The sequence below is a fragment of the Pelodiscus sinensis genome, chromosome 24 (genome assembly GCF_052426305.1).
Source record: "Pelodiscus sinensis isolate ZL-2025 chromosome 24, ASM5242630v1, whole genome shotgun sequence".
In the NCBI taxonomy this organism is placed as follows: domain Eukaryota; kingdom Metazoa; phylum Chordata; order Testudines; family Trionychidae; genus Pelodiscus; species Pelodiscus sinensis.
The window spans coordinates 19,237,959-19,259,467 of record NC_143075.1 but is presented as its reverse complement, the minus strand read 5'-3'; the positions used below and the strand labels follow the sequence as shown (position 1 = coordinate 19,259,467).

The following is a 21,509-nucleotide window of genomic DNA, read 5'->3' as shown; positions in this document are numbered from 1 at the left end:
CCGATACTTCTCCTTCTGCAAGGATTAAGGGAAGCCGACAGGACTATGTGCTCCCATTGGCCTCCCTCTGTGTGACACTGCCACAGCTCAGCTTAAGGTAAAATGACTCAGCTAGCTGCAATTACGTATTCTGAGCCAACTTGCCTGATCTAGTACAGACCAAGCCTATGAGAGTAGAAACATAAGCAGATGAGCACTTACATAGGGCCTGATCCTGCTAGCATTGTAGTCAGCAGTCAAATTTCCAGTGATAGTTCAGTATTAGGCCGATGGAACCTTGAAGAGGTGTGTGTGCGCAGGGGTTGTATCTTGACTGGGATTCTCATGCTCTCCCAATAGTTGCACAATTGTAAGTTTGCTCTGGTTCACTGGCTGGCACTGCTGTCGTGAGGAGCCTTGTGCTTCAGTTTTGAATTTTGTGTGTGTGCATCCATGTGCCAGTGTGTGTGTGTATGAATGAGTGCGAAGACAATAACCTTAAGGGATGTAACATAATATAACACAAATCTCCCCAAAATTGCATTTTGATCATACGTTAACCAATTCAATAGACAAAATCACCCAGGGGGGAACAGGAGTAATTGTGGGTAGGTTGGTTGCCCATTCCACTCCATGTGTTTCTTCTAAAACTCCTAATCCACAGTGGATTTGCCAGCATCTGGCTCTCAGTTATAAAAAGGAACTTTCCCACCCTATCCAGCTTCAGAAAAGTGTCAGAATTCAATGAAGTAGCTTTTACCCCCTTGGCATGCAAGCTCTCCTTCTTTTCTGATTCAGAGACCTTGAAGCAATTGACTATTTTTTTATTGAGACAATTTTTCTCCTGAACCATCTTCATCTCTTCACCGTCTCCAGCTCTCTTGAGTGGAAGCTCTTCAAGCCGAGACCTTGGTGTGTTTTTTTTTTTTTTTTTTTTTTTGTCTGCCCCCTACCACTGCTACGCAATTGGTCAGAATGTCGGGTCATTCATTGATAACTGTTGCAGTAGGAGCAGGATAGGATGTCATAAACAGAGGAAAGATGCCCTGTTAGCATGAATGAGCAGGAACTCTGTGTGTGTGTGTGTGTGTGTGTGTGTGTGTGTGTGTGTGTGTGTGTGTGTGTGTGTGTGTGTGTGTGTTTGGAGTACAACCAGGGGAAAGGACAGGAACATCTACTTTGTATGACAAAAGAGAAATAAAATGATAAATGTTTGATATTATTTATTTTTTGTATTTCCATAGCATGAAGAAGCTCTAGGCATGGTCTGGGATCCCACTGTGATTGGTGCTTTACAAACTCAGAAAAAGACAGTCCCTGCCCCAAAGAGCTTACAGTGTTATGAACCTTGATGTAAACTCATCCCTTTGACTCTCAGATCTATCTTTGATTTACCTGGTAATACTTGGGAATGAGTGCCAAAAATTGTACATGGGGAATGTGCGTAGGGAGGGTAACGGAAATTAAAGCAAGGAAGCGGAAATCAGTATTTCTAGATTCTGTGTTCAGCTTAGTCACTGATGTATTTGTGGCCCTGGATAAATCATGTAAGTGCTTTATGCCTCATTTTACCTATATTTAATATAGGTTTAATATGGGTATAATAACTATCACAATAGAGTTGTGAGTAATGCAGAAATGTGCCTGTGAATTAAACACACAGTGCACAATTGACGGTGGAACTCATTGCCACAATATATTCCTCAGGCCAAAGGTTTAACAGGATTCAGAAAAGAATTAACCAGTTGCGTGAGTAACAAAAATAACCTGATTGAGAATAGTAAATATTCAAAAAACAAGGCCTCTAGAAGAGTTGTTATAAAACCACAAGCTCGAGGGCTTAAGGCAGCCCCTAAATAGAGGAGGAAATTTGCACTGGAGGAACTATCGCATAACTAGAATTGCCAGAATCCTTCCTCTAAAGCTGGTGCTGGCCCCTGCTAGAAATAGGATCCTGCACTAGATGTTGCTCAACCAATTTCACCCATGTGTGCACACTTTTGTGTCTGCTTTGCAATCAAGTGTCACTAAGAAGAACACACACCATAGTCAGAAACCTAGGCAGTTATGCTCATCCAGTCAAGAAACAGTGACAATGTCATGTGACTTAGGTGGCCAATCACAACAAAGCAACATCAGCCAAGCAGTAAATGAGATGGGGGAGGGAGGCAGAATTAATTGGTTATTTTTAAATAACAAATAGACCCAAAAAAATCACATGCTCACATGATTGTCCCACAAAAACAAAAACAAATTCAATATGTTTGATAAATGACTGTGTGTGTATTATTATTATCATCATTTGTAATTCGGTAGCACTTAGAAGCCCAAAATGAGATAAAGGCCTCTGTGCTATGCACAGAACCAACAAAGTAAAAGCCAATCCTTGCTATAAAGAACGTGAGCTCTATTTGCACAAGGCAGACAACTGATGGGAGGAGAAAAAGAGGCACATAAAAAGGAAATGATTTGCCCAGTACCATGCAGTAATTAAGTAGCAGATCCAGGTTCCCTGACTTCTAGCCTAACCTCCTACCTATTAGATCACACTGAATCTCAGTGGGTCACCTGGGAATTGTTTACATAGATAAGTTATACCAGTATAAGCTAAAGTGTGAATTGAAAGAGCTGTCGTATAACTTCCCATGTGGGAACTCTTATACCAGAATAAAGTGCCTGTTTTCAGTTTCTCTATATCTCTTTGGAAGGTTTTTATGCTAATGTGGAAAAAGTCACTTTGATTCCAAAATAAGTGTGTGCCCATGGAGAGATATACCAGTATGACTATAGTATAAATGGTAACATTTGCTCATATAGATGTATCCTTAGCTCTAGCTGTGCAGCTGAATGATTTGTAAAGTGCTTTGAGATCTTCCAATGAAAGATGCTATGGAAGTAAAGCTGTTTAGATATTTTCTGATTAAATGAGTTTTAGCTGGAAAAATGCCAGTTTTTCAAAACCAAAACTGTGAGAGAGAGTATGTTTCTATGAATTATAGAAAGAGAAAGAAAGAAATGTGTCAAAACAGTTTTCTAGTTCAAATTATTTTACTCAAATAATTGGAAAATAAAGTTTAAAATGTGTAAATATAGTCTGACATTTTCAAAATGAAATATTCCAGTTTTCTGGTTCAAAGTTTTTCTTGTTTCAAAATTTATACTAAGAATAGTAAAAATGCAAAATGATCAAAATAGAAATGAAATCTTTCCAAATTAAAGAAATGAAATGCTTTGATTGGTCTAATTCCAAAAGCATGTGTCAGATTCACAGTTTGTGAAATTTTGACTTTTCTACTGTTTAATATTTCAGAAATGCTGCAGGACAGGAAATCTCTTTCCCTCGCATCTGCACACAGAAATACAAAATATTTATAATTTGGCACACCCACTTTGCCCTGATTTAAAGGACTGCATGACGTACGGGGCTATGTAGGATCAGCCCATGTTCTTTTTCACAGTTATGACCCAACAGCTTCCAAAAACCAGAGCTACCAGCTACCCCTCTGAAGGAATAACTCTGATAGATGACACCAGTAGTAGGCTGTTATCCATGAGTGTATAGACAGTAGCAAACAGACAGTTTGCTAGAATGTTAGAAACAAGCACTTCTATGAGCTTTTCCCCTTTGTCTTGTTTGATCACGTTGAGTGTAAGTCCATTTCACAGCCCCATCCCTTTGCAGGGTCAGCAATTTTAATCATAGAAGATCCATTATGATCCGTTAGACTGATCTCTGACATAATATAGGCCAGAGAATCTCCTCAGAGATTCCTGCAACAAGGCCATCTCCTTCCTCTTGCAGCCTGCAAGTCTTCCCTGCCCTTGGCCATCAGTCCTGCCACCCAGATATGTGTCATAGAATATAGAAGATTAGGGTTGGAAGAGAACTCAGGAGGTGATCAAGTCCAACTCCCCACACAAAACAGGACCAATAAATCACCCCAGCCAGGGCTTTGTAAAGCCTGGATTTAAAAACCTCTGTGGGTGGAGATTTTCCACCATTGCCTTAGGGAACCCATCCCAGTGCTTCACCACCCTCCTAGTGAAATAGTTTTTCCTAATATCCAACCTAGACCTCCCCCACTGTAACTTGAGACTGTTGCTTCTCATTCTGTCATCTGTCACTATTGAGAACAGCCTCTCTCCACCCTCTTTGGAACCTCCCTTCAGGGAGTCGAAGGCTGCTCTCAAATCCCCCCTCGCTCTTCTCTTCTGCAGACTAAATAACCCCAGTTTTCTCAGCCTCTCCTCATAAGTCATATGTCCCATTCCCCATATCATTTTCATTGCCCTCTGCTGGACTCTCTTCAATTTGTCCACATCCTTCCTATAGTGGGGGATGCAAAACTGGACACAATACTCACCAATTCCAAATATATGGAAGAAATTATTCCCCTCTACTTGCCCATATTGAACCTCGCTGGTTGCTGTAACCTCCCCAAGCCATGGTGCCCCAGCCTACATCCTAGTTAGTAGCAGAGTGCCTGCAATTAGAGAGATCCAACCATGCTTACACGGGAAGAGATGAAAGAAAACCCATTCCTCATCGCCCCTCACCCCAGGAAATTAAGCTTATGCAATATGACACAAAGTAGCCCATGAGGGACATATTTGTTAGGGGTTTGACCCAAAGCTTGTGAAAAGACCCCAGTTGACTCAGGTGCTAAGTGAAAGGAGATTCAGACCCAGAATTTTCACCCCCCCCCCCCCACACACACACAAAGAGATTTGCTTTGGCTCACTAAAACAGAGGGTGCTTTTGGGAACTGCAGCCCCCCAACCTTGTCACCCCAGCTCCTAATCTGTCCCTGAGCAGCCTGAAAGCCTGCTGGAGGACATTCCCCACCCCCCATGCTTTTCACTCTTGATTTTTGCTCCATTTTTTTCTCGTCGCTGTGAAATTTAATCACGTTTTCTAGCCCTTTAGGCCTCACAGAGTCCAGCAGCTGCATTCTCATCTGGCTTGAAAGCTTATCCGCATACTTCTCAGCCCCAAACAGGGATCGGTCCTCAGAGCCCTGCCGATTCACTACAATAAACCAAATCCTAGAAATGGCTCGAGCGGCCCTTCCTGCCATGGAGGAGGGAGATGGCTTGTGATAAAACACCTCGGGGCAGACGTAGCCACTTAGAAAAGCTCTCCTGAGTCTCCGCGGTAAAACAGGGGCAATGCAAGCCCAAGTTTGCAAATGCATAAATCCTGGGTTTATTTTAATGAGCAGCAATTTAGATCAGCTGCAGCCCAGAGCTGCAGCACCGAATGCAGGGAGGCCGTATGCCAGGACTGCTGGCTTGTTGCAGTGCACAGGACTTAGGAGAACTCTGTGCCCTTTCTGCTCTCTTTCTGTCTTATTAGCTTGTCAAACATAGGCACTGGGATGCTCATCAGTCTCCTCTGTTTAGTGCAGCCATGTTGCCATTATAGTAACCTAACCCTGCAGCACGAGTCACATAGTTGCCAGATAATGAGGCAGATTGGCCAGATGACAGCAATACTGCTACTTTATAGTGGCTCTCTTTATAGGGCTTAGTAACTAGACTTTCTCTCATGCGGCGTCCACTGCCGTTGTATCTGAACCCATCACCGTGTTAAGGTAAGGGGCCTGAATGGAAAGGATAAAATCCTTATGGAAAGCAGGATCTGCCCAGGGATTGTGGAAATATTTTATCCTCTGTGTCGGGGGAATGGTATATGTGGAGAGGGAGTTGCCATCTGCAAGTTTCCCTCAGCTAAAAACACGAAAACAGCTAGTTGTTGTACTTTTAAAGTTATGGTATTTTTGATACCATATTGTTTTTGTTGACCCCCTTTTCCACTTACAGAGCTAGGTTATTGTTTTTCTTTGAAATAAATATTCATGTAATTTTATTGGTATCTATCTTCATTTTTTACATTTACCAGTAGCTGCCTCATTTCCTACCCTAGGCTTATACTCGAGTCAATATTTTTTCCCAGTTCTTTGTGGTAAAATTAGGTGCCTCGGCTTATATTCGGGTCGGCTTATACTCGAGTATATAGGTACTTCTTCTCCCTGCACTCTTCTAACATAGGACATTGCTATGATCCTCAATGCAGAGATGGGAAACTGAGGCACAGGGAGCCTTGTCCAGGGTCACGCAGGAAGTGTGGACCAAAGCAGGAACTTGAACCTAGTTCACCCCAGTTGTAGGCCAGCGCATTAAGTGCTGGATTATTCTCTGCCTCTCTCTCACCTGCCCACCCTCTGGTGCTCTGGTCGATATTGACCAGGAAGAGCATCAGAAATCAGAGTGAAACAGGACAATCCCTGCAATGGATGGAACCCAGCGCACTTCACCCTTTCTCTTTCCTGTCCTCACTTGCAGGTGTGGTTCAGTAACCGAAGAGCCAGGTGGCGCAAGCAAGCAGGAGCCAATCAGCTGGCAGCTTTTAATCACCTGTTGCCAGGGGGCTTTCCGCCAACTGGAATGCCGACTCTACCACCCTACCAGCTGCCAGATGCCACCTACCCAACCACCACCATTTCCCAAGGTGAGCACCGACTACCAGGGTAATGGGTATTTCTTGGTCTGCTCTCAACTATTATTCCACTCCCTCAGACAGACCACCCTGCCACTCCACATTCCCATCACTTTGAAGCACTTGCTCTATGCCTTGATCAAGAGGGCAACATTTGATTCAGGCTGATGGAAGCTCAGTATTTCCAGTCTGGATACCAGGCAAAGCCAGTCTTCTTAATGTCCACAGGTCCCTCTTCCCACATCAAGTTCTCCTGGAACTATGGCTGCTCCATTTTCCATGCCACATAGCCCTGGTCTACACTAGGACCATAGTCCAAAATACGCCCCCCAGTTCAAATTAGTAAGTCGTGCGTCCATACTACCAAGCCCATTTTTTCAGAATAACGGGCTGTGGAATTCACATTCTGTACTCCTGCTTTACATCAGGAATAACACTAATTCCGAACCTGTAAGACTGAATTATGTTCGTGTGGACGTGCCGGTGCTGCTAATTCGAATTAATTGGCCTCCAGGAGGCCTCCCACAGCTCCCCAGACTGCTTCCAGGGGCTCTGATAGCGTCCACCTTAACAGAGCCCATCTCGGACTCCATTCAATTTTTCCCCATAGAGATACATGCAAGCTCAAATTTGTTAAATCGGGAGTTCTCAAGTCGAATTTAGTAATTTCGAAATAACTTCCTAGTGCAGACGTGGCCGGAGAGTGCAGACTAATGAATCCAAATGGCTCAGCGGAGTGAAACACTGGCCTCCCAGCCAAGGGCAAACCTCTGGGCAGCTGCATTAACCAGGAAACTGGGCCGGTGGGAGAATGTGCAACATTTTCTCTCTATTTTTCCCCTTTAAAAATAACTTCAAACTATCATCTAAATTTGAAAAACCATGGCCAGCTCTGACCAATTTTGCACCAGCAGCAGCCGTAGCAGGTCACCCGAGAATAGCATTGGATCCCATTTAACAGCAAAACACTCCCCACACACACAAAGCTTTAGGCACTGGGCAGCAGCTGACAGGTAACCTCTGACTCTGGGGTCCAAATTCAAACCCCTTGGTTTTGACACTAGAGCTGGCTTTCTGGCCAGGAAAATGCTGGGATTTTAGTCAAAGGCCATTCAAGTCAATGGAAAAGCCTCTGTTGATTCGAAGGAGCTTGGATTGGTTCCTAACAAAGGATCCTACAACCTCAGGGACTTCAGACCAACATCACTTCATGCCTTATGTTTCCTGCATATTTCTTTATAGCTTGAATCGTCCGTAATGTCCCTTTCTCCCTTCAGCTGCTCCATCCTCTCTAAGGGTATGTCTACACTGCCACACTATTTTGAAATAACTAGCGCTATTCCGAAATAACTTTGTCCAGGTCTACACAGCAGGCAGTTATTTCGAAATAATGTCAAAATACTGTCACGCTTGAGGACTTCTTCCTCCGATTCCTGTAACCCTCATTGTACAAGGAGAAAGGGAAGTCGGAAGAAGAGGGCTCTATTTCAAAATAAGTGCTGTGTAGACCCTCCCAATTTCGAAATAAGCTATTTCGAAAGACGTAGCTCAAGTTGTGTAGCTTATTTCGAGTTAAGCCCTGCAGTGTAGACACACCCAACCATGGAGAAAGGGGCAATGTTGCAGAAAGAATTTTTTTTGAAATATTGTGGGGTGGGGAGAGTGGAATTTGGGGGATGCTCCTGGATCTCCTGACCTAGGGGAATAGAGAACTCCAAATGGAGAAAATCTCAAATCATCTGGTCTAGACCAGCCTGCAAGAGAGAAGCTGTTGTTGTAAAAAAAGAGAGAGCTCCTGAGATGAGGAGCAAAGAGGCCTGGTGGAGACCAGAGCATCTCAGACTCCCATGGCCTATGGTCATGTCTCATGAATGTTTACCTCTGCATGATTTCTTCACAGATGGGGGCAGCACAGTGCACAGACCCCAGCCCCTGCCACCATCCACCATGCACCAGGGAGGGCTGGCAGCTGCCGCTGCTGCTGATACCAGTTCTGCCTACGGGGCCCGACACAGCTTCTCCAGCTACTCGGACAGTTTCATGAACCCTGCAGCTCCTGCCAATCACATGAACCCCGTCAGCAATGGCCTCTCTCCGCAGGTATGCAGTGCTGTTCTGTTCTCCTTCTCTGGCCTTTGGCCAGCCCAGATCCTATGGGAGAGGAACGGCTTTATGCTGTCCAACACTGTTACGGCAGAGTCATCATTGCATGCTCTCAGGGACCCTCAACATGTCTGTCTGTCCAGCCACCCAGCCTGAGTCATTGCATCTGAGGTTCTGCATCCTCTAACGAAGCTCAGATCCTGTTTGTTTCAGATGTCACACTCTGCTCCTGAGAATAGAGATTTAAAGGACAGAGATTTGCTTGAGCCATCCAGTGGAAGGTTGGTGGGAATAGGGCGAGGGGAGGTTGTTCCAGCCCATCACAGAGATGGGCCTGGCTGAGAAGTTCCCATGCCAACCAAGGTCTGAGCGTTTCAAAGTTCGGGGATGTCTGGTCTGGAATTTTGGTTCCCGTTTCTACCTGGAACTAATTGTGATGTGATTGATTTTGTCTGACATCCTCATGAATAAGAAAACCACATGCACTGTGAGAGAGACAAGGTGCGTTCCCTGTATGTTTGTTCAAATAAAAGATCAGAGCACATCTGTATTGAACTTACCAGGCCAAACTGGTACCTGGTGAATCACCTCTGATCACAACCTCCCTGAGCTCAGGATAGAATGTGGGGCTCCTGAGAACCACTGGACTAAATCGTTCGTGAGGGTGGGGGTAGAGTGAGGTTCAAAAACTCCCAGGGCTAGATCCACACGTGGTGAGCTCCACTGAAGTCAATGGAGTTAGAAGGATTTACACAAGCTGAGAATTTGGCCCACTATGGTGTCTCCAGTCTTTAACACTGAATTACCTGGACTATTAAGTCTAATTTTCTGTCATTCCAAAATATCCCCAGATTTGTCAGACAGAGCGTTTAATTTTCGCCCTTCTCTGATGTGTCGTACTCTGGGTCCCATATGCATTTTTTTTTTTTTTAGCTGTAATAAGACATTTATCATACGTCAATGGGTAACAACGAGTTGTACTCACCTCGCTTCTATTAGCCTGAAAGATTCCAAAGCGCTTTACACTCTTGCTTTTGCTCACCAGTGAAACATAGCTGCCCGGTGGGTGAAACGTGGCTTGTTTTTAAGGGCTTGTCTATGCACTGACGTAATGTGCACTACAGGGATTTGATTTCCAATGTGCAGTAATGTGTTGTGCATTCACTGTTCCACATAGACCATGTGGATGTGCACAGAAAGCTGGTTAGTGTGCTTTTACATAGTCATATGTACATATAGTGAGGATACGTCTACATTGCACACTTATTTCGGAATAAGCTGTTCTGGAAGAAATACTCAGAAATAGCTTATTTTGAAATAGCACCTCTACACTACAGAGAAGCCTTGAAATGAGTCCGAGGCAGTCTCCTCTGAAGTGGATGTGCTACCTTGATTTAGACCCCTAGGGAGGAGCTATTTTGAAATAGCAGCAGGGGAGTGTCCATGCTACAGCTATTTCGAAATAGCTATTTCAGAATAGGCGCTATTCCTCATACAATGAGGTTTACAGAAGTGGGAATAAGCCGTCAGTTATTTCGAATTTATTTCAAAATAACAGAATTGCTGTCTAGATGCTCACATTGTTATTTCGGAATAACGGTCATTATTCCAAAATAACACTGTTGTGTAGACACACCCTAAGGCTGTGTTTAGATTGGCAAGTTTTCTCCTCAAAATCATCTGATTTTGCGGAAAAACTTGCCAGCTGTCTACACTGGCCGCTTGAATTTCTGCAAGAACACTGATGATCTAATGTAAAATTGTCAATGTTCTTGCGGAAAGACTGTGCTGCTCCTGTTCGGGCAAAAGCCCTCTTGCGCAAATCATTTGTGCAAGAGGGCCAGTGTAAACAGCACAGTACTGTTTTGTGCAAAAAAGCCCAGATGGCTAAAATGGTTTTGCGCAAAACCGCGTCTAGATTCCTGTAACCCTCAAAGTGCTTTTGCGGAAAAGCGTCCTGCCAATCTAGATGCGATTTTCCAAAAATGCTTTTAAGGGAAAACTTTTCCGTTAAAAGCATTTCCGGAAAATCATGCCAGTGTAGACGTACCTATGAGTGTTCAGCAGCACTGTTTAAGACAAGAAGTGCAGGATAATTTATTTAATTGAAACTACAGGAAGATTTTTAGTAAGCATTTGAAATGAAAAGGTTGGAACTGTTCAGTTTCGAGAGAAAGCAAATAAGAAGGGTCATAACAGAGGTATGTAAAAATTACCGGTCTAGAGAAAAAGAAGGGAGTATTTAAGGTAACAGTACAACACATTTAAAACTGATACAAAGACAAACTTTTAACACGATGCCTAATTAATGGGGCTGGCAGTAAAAACTTTGACGGAACCCTTTCCTACTGGATAATGCAATTCTGTTAAAATTGTGTTGGTTTTGCTGAAATTTGATTTAGGAGAAAAACAGCAACCAAGTTCCAACAGCGCAGAAAAGTCCCATTTCATAGATTTCTAAATTCCAAAGGCAGAAGAGACCACTGGGATTATGTAGTCTGACCTCTTATATTTTATAGATTAAAGAACTTCTTCCAAACAATTCCTATTTCTACATTTTTGGATCTAAATGTGTTTGATTTTTTTTTAATTTTGAATGTTTTGATATTTTGTTTTGAAATGATCTTTCCTTTCAATTTTTTTTATTATATTATATATGATAATATATTTAGAAAAGGTCAAAATCTAATTGAAATATTACAACTGATCCAAAATGGTATTTTTCTCAGTTTTCCAGCATGGAGAATTTTGAAATGTTTGGGTTTGATTCTGATTCAAAACAAAACCACATTTTGAAATTTCATGAGTATTCAGGGGATGAAATTTTGGTTCTCTACCAATGTTCCCTCTAATCTTTTCCATCTATGTGTGGATTTTTCCCATCTATGTTGCAGAATAAAAATGTTTATGTGCACCAAGACGTGTGTATGTGCACCATCAGTAGAAACAAAAAAATCTAGCTGTGGGCACTTTGCTAATCAGCTGGATGGCACTGGCATCTCTCCTGAGAGGCAGCAAAAGTGCATAGCTTACAGTGAATACAGTTTTCCACCCATCTGCAATAATAAACCTGTGGAACTCATTGCCACAAGATATCATTGATTTCCCTGGAAATGTGACAGCTTAGAAATGCTGTCCTGGACTATTAACTGATCAAGAAATGTACTAACAAAAAGAGGAGTATGGGTAGGGACTCCTTTATGACTCTGCATATAGGGAATAAGTTATGATATACTTTAATGTAGAAAATACATTAGCCTGATTTTGGAAAAAAAACACATTACTTACAAATGAAGAAGCTTCCATGTGTGAGCTGCCCAGGTCATCTCAAATGCATCCCAATACAACATTTATACAACATCACATCATAGTGAATTTTGTTTCTCTCCCATTAGTTATGGAAAAACGTATTTTAGAAACCTACCAGAGAAATGGCTCTTTCTATGCTTACCCCGACCCCAGATTATCCTGCCTTCAGGCCTTGGAGGTGGATAAGAGAGAGTCCCAGACCAGTAAAAGTCTTTTAGCCTTTAAAAACGTAAAGCCCACGATCTTGCTTGTTCTTCAAGTCCCCTTGAAGAAATGGGGTCTTGATGCAGTGGAAAAGGTGAGATTCAGAGCACTCACTTGTAACGCTAGAAAGCCCAAGGTATCCACATGTAAATATATCCAGATTTTTGTGTCTAGCAAACCTGTTTTCAGTTATTTTATCGGTATTTTATACTCGTTCGTTTTACCTCCACTTTGTCCTTTTGAGCTACACAATCAGATTTGTGGTAACCAAGACCTTTGGTTTTAAAGGCAGAAGGATACAAGAAATAGTCCTGGTAATGGGAATAAAAATCTACAAGGCATTCATAAAGTCTCTTTCCCATAACGTATTTACACATGCAGAATACGTGATAGGCTGGGATGGGGTAAAGGTTTTATTGGTCCTCGTTGGAAGACAACCTGCATAATTTACTTGGGAATAGGGTTTCCAACTTTGTATCTGAACAAAACTGGACACCCCAGCCCCATTCCTGCCCTGAGGCCCCACCCATGTCTCATCCCTTCTCTGAGGCCCTGCTCTCTTTTTGCTCCACTCCGACTGTCACTCAGTCTTCCTCACCCTCATTCACCTTCCCTGGGCTGTGGCAGAGGGTTGGGATGTGGGAAGAGGTATAGACTCTGGGCTGTAGTGGAAGCTCTGGGTTGGCCCAGGGTACAGGAGAGGGCGCCAGGTGAGACAGCGGGCTAAGATGTGGGGCAATGAAGGCTACAGCTAGGATTGCAGGCTCTAGGATGGAGCCGGGGTGAGGAATTTGGAGTGTGGAAGAGGAATCCAGGCTGAAGCAGGGGGTTGGGGTCTTGGTGGCACATGCCACAGCTCCCAGGAAGCAGCTACCAGGTCTCTGAAGTCCATAGGCACATGATCAGCCAGGGAAGTTCCGTGCACTGCCTTTGTGCCCATAACCACTGCCTCTTGCAGCTCCCATTGGTCACAGTTCCTATCCAATGGGAGATGTGGAAGATGGAACTTGGCGTGAGGCCAGTAAGCAGAGTCTCCCAGTCTCTGGCTGCTCCATGTGCCTAGGGGCCACGGGAAACTGACGCTTCCAGGAGCAGCATGAAGCCAGGGCAGGCAGGGAGTCTGCCTTAGCTTTGAGCCCCCCGCTCTGCTGCCAACCAGACTCTTAATGGCCCAGTTGGCAATGCCAATTGGAGACACCGGAGTCCTTTCTCAGCTGGGCACTTTGACAACCCTTCATGTGAGTAATGCAACCCTCCACAGCCCTACAGATAAACTATTTGTACCGTTCTATCTGTCTATAAAGCTGTCTGTTTGTCTTTCAATCTATCTCTTCATTTGCAATGGCTGCCCACTGTTGGTAGGAGTAAACAAAAGGGATTTTAGGAGACGGAAAACTTGACCAGTATGAGCCGCAAAGAGACAGTTCTCTGGTTTCATCCCTCGACAGCAATAGGGGGAAGCTTTCTCTGCAGGCTGGGCAAGGAGACAGACAGAGGTGGGGGGCCTGCCCCTGAGTCACAGCAGGAGCCCTCTGTATTGGCTGCCACGGGGAATGCTCTCTGATTACCTCTGGATTGGGTATCCCGGCCAGAACCTACTAGACAGGGTTGGTGCTGGCAGCTGAAATTCTATAAGCCAGGCACTGTGTTTCCAGTCTCATGAGAGAGAAGGGGGATTAGATCCAGCCTCCTCAGGCTTGAGCCCCTCCCAGACAGAGGGAGCAGAAGCTGCCAAACGTTTTGCCTAACGCCCGTGGAAAATGGTAGCCCTTTGTGTGTGTTTTGTCTACACCTGGTGCGGGTTGGTGCTAGCGAGGGAATGCCAGCACTGCCAGTGGGCTGCTGCGTAATCCGCCTCCAAACGGTGTTGCCGAACCCCCTCCAGGCTCAGTCACAGCGCCTCCTGCTGGTCTCACCCTCTTCCCTCCCTCTGGGGCACTGCACTCCGGGCCTGCAACACACCGTGCTAGTCCAGTGCTGATGCTTGGTCACTACACACGGCATCCCACTCCTGACCTGCAGCTTTCCCTTCTGTTCCAGTCCTGGGACCTCCAGATGGGTCTTGCTCTGCTGTTGCACCTCAGTCTGGACCCTCGGCGTCCCTTCATGTTCTAGTCCAAGGGCCGCACCACATCTATGTCAAAGCACCTTTGTCTTGACCAGCAGCACCCTGTTGCTGTCCTGAGCTTTGCCTTCCCAAATCTACTGGGGGCCCCTTTTTCTCCTCCCACCGTTGGACAGATGCTGGATTAAGACTCCTCCTCCCGCACACAATTAATTTTACGTGGCAATCCACCTAAGAGACCTGATCTCAATGAGACAAAGGATGGTCCTGCATCAGTAAACCCCTGCATAACTCAATCCAGCCCCCGTCCTGATCCTTCATGAGAGAGCTTACAGTAACTTGAGAATTCATCTGTGACGGGTTTTACACTGGGGCAGCCTCGATAGGAGACCGCTAATGATCATGCTCTGAAGGCTTTTTGTTCAACAAACCTAACACCATAGTCCAGCCAGCTGCAGCCAGATGAGTCCTTGTACATCTGTCAGACTGGACTCAGTGACGACAACCCACCCGGGTGGCTTAGGAGGCGCTCGTCCCAGACCCAGAACCTGGATCTCTGAGGGCTAGGTCCCCATCCATTTCAGAAGGTTGCCCCACTGACTGCAGAAGTCAGAGAATCTATCAGGCTAAATTGGTGACTTGTGATCTCCTTCCGCCAGGCCGATGTTGCTCCAATGTCTGAGCAGAGCTCCGCAAGGTGGAGAAGGGAGACAAACCCAGGGAGAGATTAAGTAATAAGATCAAGGGACAAGTTAACGCTCTGAACGGCTTTCCCAGCAGCACACACTTCTGCATGGGAGGCTGCGCAGTGAGTTGAACCTACCATGCTGTCCTCATCTCCAAACCCACACGCCAGCTGGTACCCTGCCTGCCTCCGTCCTCCTGCCTGATGTGTCGTCATCTAGGGCGTCGAGTGCCTGCTGCTGTGCCCTGTCAGTGGCCTCCTCCCCCTGGAGGCTGCCTCCCTTTTGTGAGCATTCCCCTCCCCACAAATGCACCGTCATTTTAAAGAAACAGAACGAGGGGTGGGGGTGGAGAGAGATTCTCGAGCCCCACCCCCACTACCGCATCCTGGCACTGTTTAAGGAGGGACTCAGCATTCTGTTCTGGAAAGGAGAAGAGGCTCTGAAACAGGAAAGGAAGGACGTTCTCTGCTGTTCCCCGAGTTCTTCAGAGAGGCTCCGGTTTGCTAAGGGACCGTCTCCTGCAGTCCCTCCAGCCAAAGAGTGGGTGGGTGGAGAGGGAAAGGACCGGTGGTCAGATGATTGAGATCCTCCATCCTAGAGATTAACCCAGCTCTGACCCTCCAACATCTTTGAGGGTGTTTTGAAGTCAAGACAGCAGTTCTGCAGCACGATCCCTGTCCACCCTTCAGCATCTCCCATCTAGGATCTAATCCTACTCCCATAGCAATCCACCATAACATTTCTATTGATTTCAGAGGTGCAGAACCTGGCTCAGTCACAGCTTCCTGGCCGTAATGATGCTGATGCTGGTGGAAGGATGGATTTAGCCATCTAAGTCCTTTTTGGGAAGCCTGGCAGTTGGGAGGGACACGGTGTTGGCTGGGTAGGGGGTTAGCAAACAGTTCCTGGCTCCGGAGAGACAGTGCTCGCTTGCTCGCTCGCTCGCTCGTCGGTGACACAAAACCTTTCCGTCTGGTTCCTTTTCTTTTTTTTTTTGTTGGAGACACTGTGCCTATAATAAGCATTTAAAATGAGTCTTGCTGGGCTGGGGAGGGAATGGGAGGAGGGGGCAAGATTTGGAGGGGGGGTTAAATAGCAAAGAATTAGGGAAAAAAATCTGATGCAAATCACTAGTAGAGAGAAAATTATGTGCAATTACCCAAGCGCTACTGGGCAGCCTGGCCCACCCCAACCAACAAGATCTCATTAACAAGCAGAAAATAAGATTGAAATGGTGTGTAAAAGAGCTGAAAAATGAATTTGAATGCTGCATTTGTCCACAATTACCCCCTCGTTCACACATATTTTATTGCAATTTTTTTATTATTCTTAATCTTTCCATCCCTCAAAGCAGATTGGGAACATCCTGGCATTACAGTTGCTGAGGGAGGAAGCATTAAGGATTTCCCGTTTCCCTGAAAGGAGACCCTTCTCTCGCTCGAATTTTAAAGGGTTGGTTTTGGAAGGATAAGGATTCATTTCTCCGGCTTATCTTGGTGTAGAAACATGTTCTTTTAATAGTCTTTAGCTCTGATGCGCTTCGGTGCCATCCCACTCGGGGTTTTTTTTCCCCCTTTCCTGCTTTTCTCTTGTTTTCTTCTTGTCACTTTTCTGTCTTTTGTTTCACTTTTCCTGTCTTTTAACTCTCTGTCCCATTCTTCCCTCCTCCCACCCTGCTTTCTCCTCTCTCCTGTCCCCATTCTGACCTTCCAGTCCACGGTTTTTCTCCCATTCCTATGCTGCCCATCCATTTAGCTTTCTCCTCTCTTCCTTCCTTTTCTCTTTCCCTTTTGGATCTGTGCTACACTCACGTTCGTCTCCCCTCTCTTCCATTCTTCCTGTCCAGTATCCACCTTTCCATTCACTCTGCTGGCCCCCCTACCCTGCTGTTATGCCCCATATTTCTCGCCTGTGGCAGTGTCTCTAGGGGAACATTATTCTCCTGATGGCCCCTCCCTCCAGACTTCTTGGAAAACTGCTACCTCTCCTGGTTTTTGATTTGGGAGGCTGAGCTGCTTTTTCCCAGTGAAGGGGAGCATGTGCAAGTCCCATCAAGATGCAGCATCTTGTGGAATGGGTGTGTGTGACCCAATCCGTGTCCTTTAGAAAAGCGGGGGGAATTGAAGCCCTCTTTTTCCCCCTCAGAGATGCTGGCTTTCCTGACCCCTTTGGCACTCTCTGTTTCTCAGTATCAAATCCAGCTCTGTCTCTGTAAACTTTTAACCTACATGGCCCTGCAAAGCTTTTCCCCTCCACCCACTCCACTTAAGTTTTTTACCAAACAAAGCCATCTGCTCTTGTCAATTAGACACCTCAGCTACAGTCTACCAGAAAAAGGGAGAATGGAACATTTTTCTCATGTGAAAAGAGACACATATTTATTTGACTTCTTTCTAATTACTTTGTTTATAGGGTCGAAAGAAGTCGGGGGGAGGGGGAGGCTCATATGTGGGGGGCCTGAGAAACTGTTGCAGCCCAGCCCTTTCGTGTTTTCTTTCAACGTTTCCCATATGGTCAAACCATAAATATTCCCCATAGGTCCATTCAGCATTATTGCCTTGTTCTATAGTATGTGCGTAAGCCATACAAACAGTGGCCCCGCTTCTAGGAAAGCTGCCCCCCAAGAGTAAAGTCACACCCTGTGAGTAAAAGCATGCACAAGCATCTGCAGCGTCTGGCATGCATCTCGTGTCACACCCAAGCATTAGTAGGTATGAAAATACAGCCAAGCTTTCAAAAGCTGCCTAAAGGATTTAGATACCCAGTTCTCATAGGAAACAAATGATAGTAGCGTGTCCAAATCCCTAGGCAGCTTTGATCACCGGACCCTAACCTATTACTTTAAATGCATTCAGAATAATGTGGTGTCTATTCTAGATATTACACAGATATATCCTATATAGGGACAGACATATCTATGTCCTGATTCTTATTTATGTTATGCTGGCAGAGTAAAGATATCTGTGCACCCTAATGTAAACTAGAAGCAGGTATACACACAGCCATGTGTACAGCGAGGCACAGAGAGTTGTGAGGTGATATTGAGACAGACAAGCATTTGGCACGCTGAACTGTTTCCAAGAAAACGGCCCAATCGTGAACCATTGAACGCAGCTTTGCCTCTGACTTTGATCGATGCAGGATCAGCCCCATCATTCCCATGTTACATGGTAATCTAAGCAGTCGGGAAAAGGACAGAGGGGAGAAAGGGAAAGGAAGTATAGGAAGGGGAAAGGAAAGAACAGTGAAAGAGGGGAGGAGGGGAGAAGAGAAAAAGGTCCCATATACAGTCCTCCTATGGCCCATGATTACACCTAGTTATACATTTTAATTATCTGCCTCTAGGAATCCTGAGCCTATTTCTTTGTCTAACAGACTCACTCACATAGATCTCTGAACTGCCCAACACGCTGAAATGATACCTCCTCTGCCCAGTGTGGCAGCAGATCTTGGTTTCTGATGGGAAGCCAGGCCAAGATAGCGAGGATCACATCTGTACAGCTAGAATTGCAGTGCTGTGGTCGGTGGTTGCCATGCAAGCAGTATGTTTCCCCCCGTAGGCTAGTTCGTTCGAAGTCTGTCTCCTCTGGGTTGTAGAAAGAGAAGGCAGATGAGGGAATATCTTTTATTGGCCTAGCTTCTGTTGGGGAGAGAGACAAGCTTTCGAGCTTACGCAGAGCTCTTCATCGGGTCCTCTGGGCTTTGCCTCTTCTCTGCGCGGAGGTGGTTAAGAGTGATTGAGCTCCTGACTTGGCTGGGAGACATGGACTTGGAGAATTCAAATGCCGGATTTGCCCTTCTTTATGATTATTAAGGGAACTCGAGACAAGGCAGGCAGGGCAGATAGAGAGCGAGAGAAAATGAGAGATTAGCAATTAATACAGAATCCAGACGGGTGACAGGCATTGCCAAGCGACCTTTGGAATTCAGAGGCGAGTGTTTTACCGCAGGGCTGCCACAACCCAGGGACTTGGGAGCGGGTGCTGAGCTGTGAAAGGAATCAAAAAGGCCACAGTGCAGAAGAAGGCTGCCCAGGAAGGAGGGCTCCTAGATAGAGAAGCTTAAATTGAAAGAATGTTAAGACAAATAGACTATAAATGCCTTAATGCATGTATATGTGCATGCACTCATGCGTGTACATGTATGCCGCGTGTGGGCATCTATGCATGCACATGTATGTTGTATGCATGGACCCATGCAAATACACATATGTTGTGTGCACTCATGCATGCACACGTGTAGAGGGGTGTGCATTTGCATGGGTTCAGATGCGAATACATGCATTCACATGCATGCTCACACATGTGCAAAGGAGTGTGGGGGGGCAGAAGTGTATGTACATTTGTGTTTGTATGTGCACATTTAAATCCAGCTGCAGCTTGACCAGTTTCTCAACAGTCTTTGAGAAAAAAGAGAGGATCTACTTGCGATTGCTTCCAGTGGATTCAGTTTTAAGCCGAAGCCCGGCTCTTTCTCTTTGCGTAAGCAGGGCCTGATGCTGAGGGTTACACACGGAGACATGTGTTTGGCGCATTAATTTCCTGGGGTGCTGCACATACTCAGCACCCTTGGGATCAGGCCCTAAATGTTATGCTGCAGACTTTTTACCTTGCTAAGGGCCGGGCCCAGAGGCAGTCCTGTTGGGCAGGAGAGATGGGCACAACCCCACCGTATATTACAAGTAGATTTCCCTCCTGCCCCAACCCCTCCCATCTCGACGAGTGTTGATTTTGCCCCGTCACCATTGTCAAGCAGGCTGTACATCGTGCTGTGCAATGAGTTGGCAGCAGCGGCGTGTTGCCGGGGCCCAGCACTGGCAGAGTTAATAAAAATGCTCAGTGAGGAGTGGGAACGGAAGGGGGTCGGGAAAAGTCCCTTTCTTGGTTGGGGCACCAGCCCTCCCACACTGCCTTGGGCGGCAGCAGCCAAAATCTTGGCGCTGTCCGTCGGAGGGAAGAGTATTTGTCATTGGCATGAGTCCCGACTTCGCCCCCTCCCAGCCCTGCTGCTGAGTGCTCCTGGGGGCTACCAGCCCCTGGGACGCAGGGCCTTTGAGCAGAGGGTGCAAAGAGCAAACGAGAGCGCTTCCCCTCACCCCGCCACTGCATCCAGGCTGCCTGCTCACTTCATTGTGGAGCGCCTCCTGCTGGCACAATGGGTGAGCGACCTGCACTGGCAGGGCAGGTGGGGGTTGGGGTGCAATGGTGGGGATGGGTGGCACATGGACCGGCCTTTGGCATGTTGCAGTGGGGCATGAGGGTTGCCTTCATCCCCTGGGGGGTGTAATCGGGCAGAGATGCATTACGGGAAGGGCTGTGGGTAAGCAGAGTTGCATTTTGGGAAGGGCTGTGGATAAGCTGTGCCAGCTCTTTGAACATTGGACGGGGCCTCTCCCCCATCACACACACAAGACAGACTCTAGGCAAGGTAACGATACTCTGCTGAGCCTCTATGCTCCATGGGGCCAGTCAGCTTTTCTGTGGCATAGCTAGGGGCTGGGCAGGACCTCGCCACCTTGCCTAGATGTTGGCATGGAGATGAGCCCAAGCGAAGCAACATGTATGCAGCTGGGCCTCCCCCTGAAAGATGCTTTCTCCCCTCCCCCATCCGACAGGCATGCAAGAGATCAATGTACAGCAGAGGCTGAAGATCAGCAATTCTAGCAGGGCCTGGGGTGGGCAACTGGTAAACTGATCAAAGGTGCAGATGGTCTTCGCTCCCGTGATAAGCTAGGGTCAGTCCTTAAGCCTGTCCATTTGGGAGATGAGGGGGATCTTATGGCAGAGAATAAGTACCTGAAAGGGGATCATAAGCCACACAGGGAAGGGTTGGTGGAGGGAGGATCTAATCTGGCTCAGTAGCAATAGGAAAATCCACAGAATACTCCTTGGAATTTGAAAGGAAATAAACAAGTTTTACGGAAGAGGCTTGCGGCTGGCAGGGACTGATCCTAGCCCGAGTTCGTCCCCCAAAGACTGTCCCAGATGGCCAACCCAAGGCTCAAGAGAAAAATAAAGAATAGCTTAGAGCCCAAAAGGATTGGCTGTTTTGTGGTAAAGAAGCTGGTCCCCATTTGGCTCCTGAACCCTACTGGCAGTAATCGAGGACGGCCGAGTCCCCTTCCTCGCACGCACATTGAGTTAGGCTCGCCTGGTGGGATGGTGGAATGGGCACCTCCCACTGAGTCAGTTTCAAAGGCAAGGGGTGGGGCATTGGCAGGGCTGCATCCGTGACCTTCCCCGTCCCCCATGCGGCTGGTGTTTCTAGGACTCCTCTGGGGTAAGACCCAGGATGCAATGCAACGATGGACACAAAGCGCTGAATGGTGCAGGTCTCGGGAATGAGACTCAACCAGACAAGGCCAGCCTCAGGAAAATATCTATCTATCTATCTATCTATCTATCTATCTATCTATCTATCTATCTATCTATCTATTACCATAGCGCTTGGGAGGCCCAGACCAGGGCCCCGTGGTGCTAGGCGCTGCACATTCACAATACAAAGATGGTCCTTATGGACCATATGCCCCCGTCCAGGCAGGGTTGCAGCCCCTTGGTCAGCTCAGAGCAGGGGAAAGGGCATGAGGGAAGAAAACCCAACTCCATACCTGCCACTCTCAGCCCTTCTCAAGCAGCAAGCGTCTCCCAAGAGGTGAAAGCTGCCC

The 21,509-nt window shown here is 46.4% G+C and overlaps 1 protein-coding gene across 7 annotated transcripts in view; it reads left to right on the top strand.

The window, feature by feature from the left end:
- PAX7 (paired box 7) overlaps window positions 1–21,509 on the top strand; it is a 178,141-nt gene that overhangs the window by 103,861 nt on the left and 52,771 nt on the right. For all 7 annotated transcript variants that reach the window (XM_075906838.2, XM_075906840.2, XM_075906837.2 and 4 more), the window contains exons 6-7: window positions 6,325–6,490; window positions 8,379–8,578. In XM_075906838.2, coding sequence (XP_075762953.1) covers window positions 6,325–6,490; window positions 8,379–8,578 — 366 coding nt within the window. The remainder of the gene's footprint in view (window positions 1–6,324; window positions 6,491–8,378; window positions 8,579–21,509) is intronic.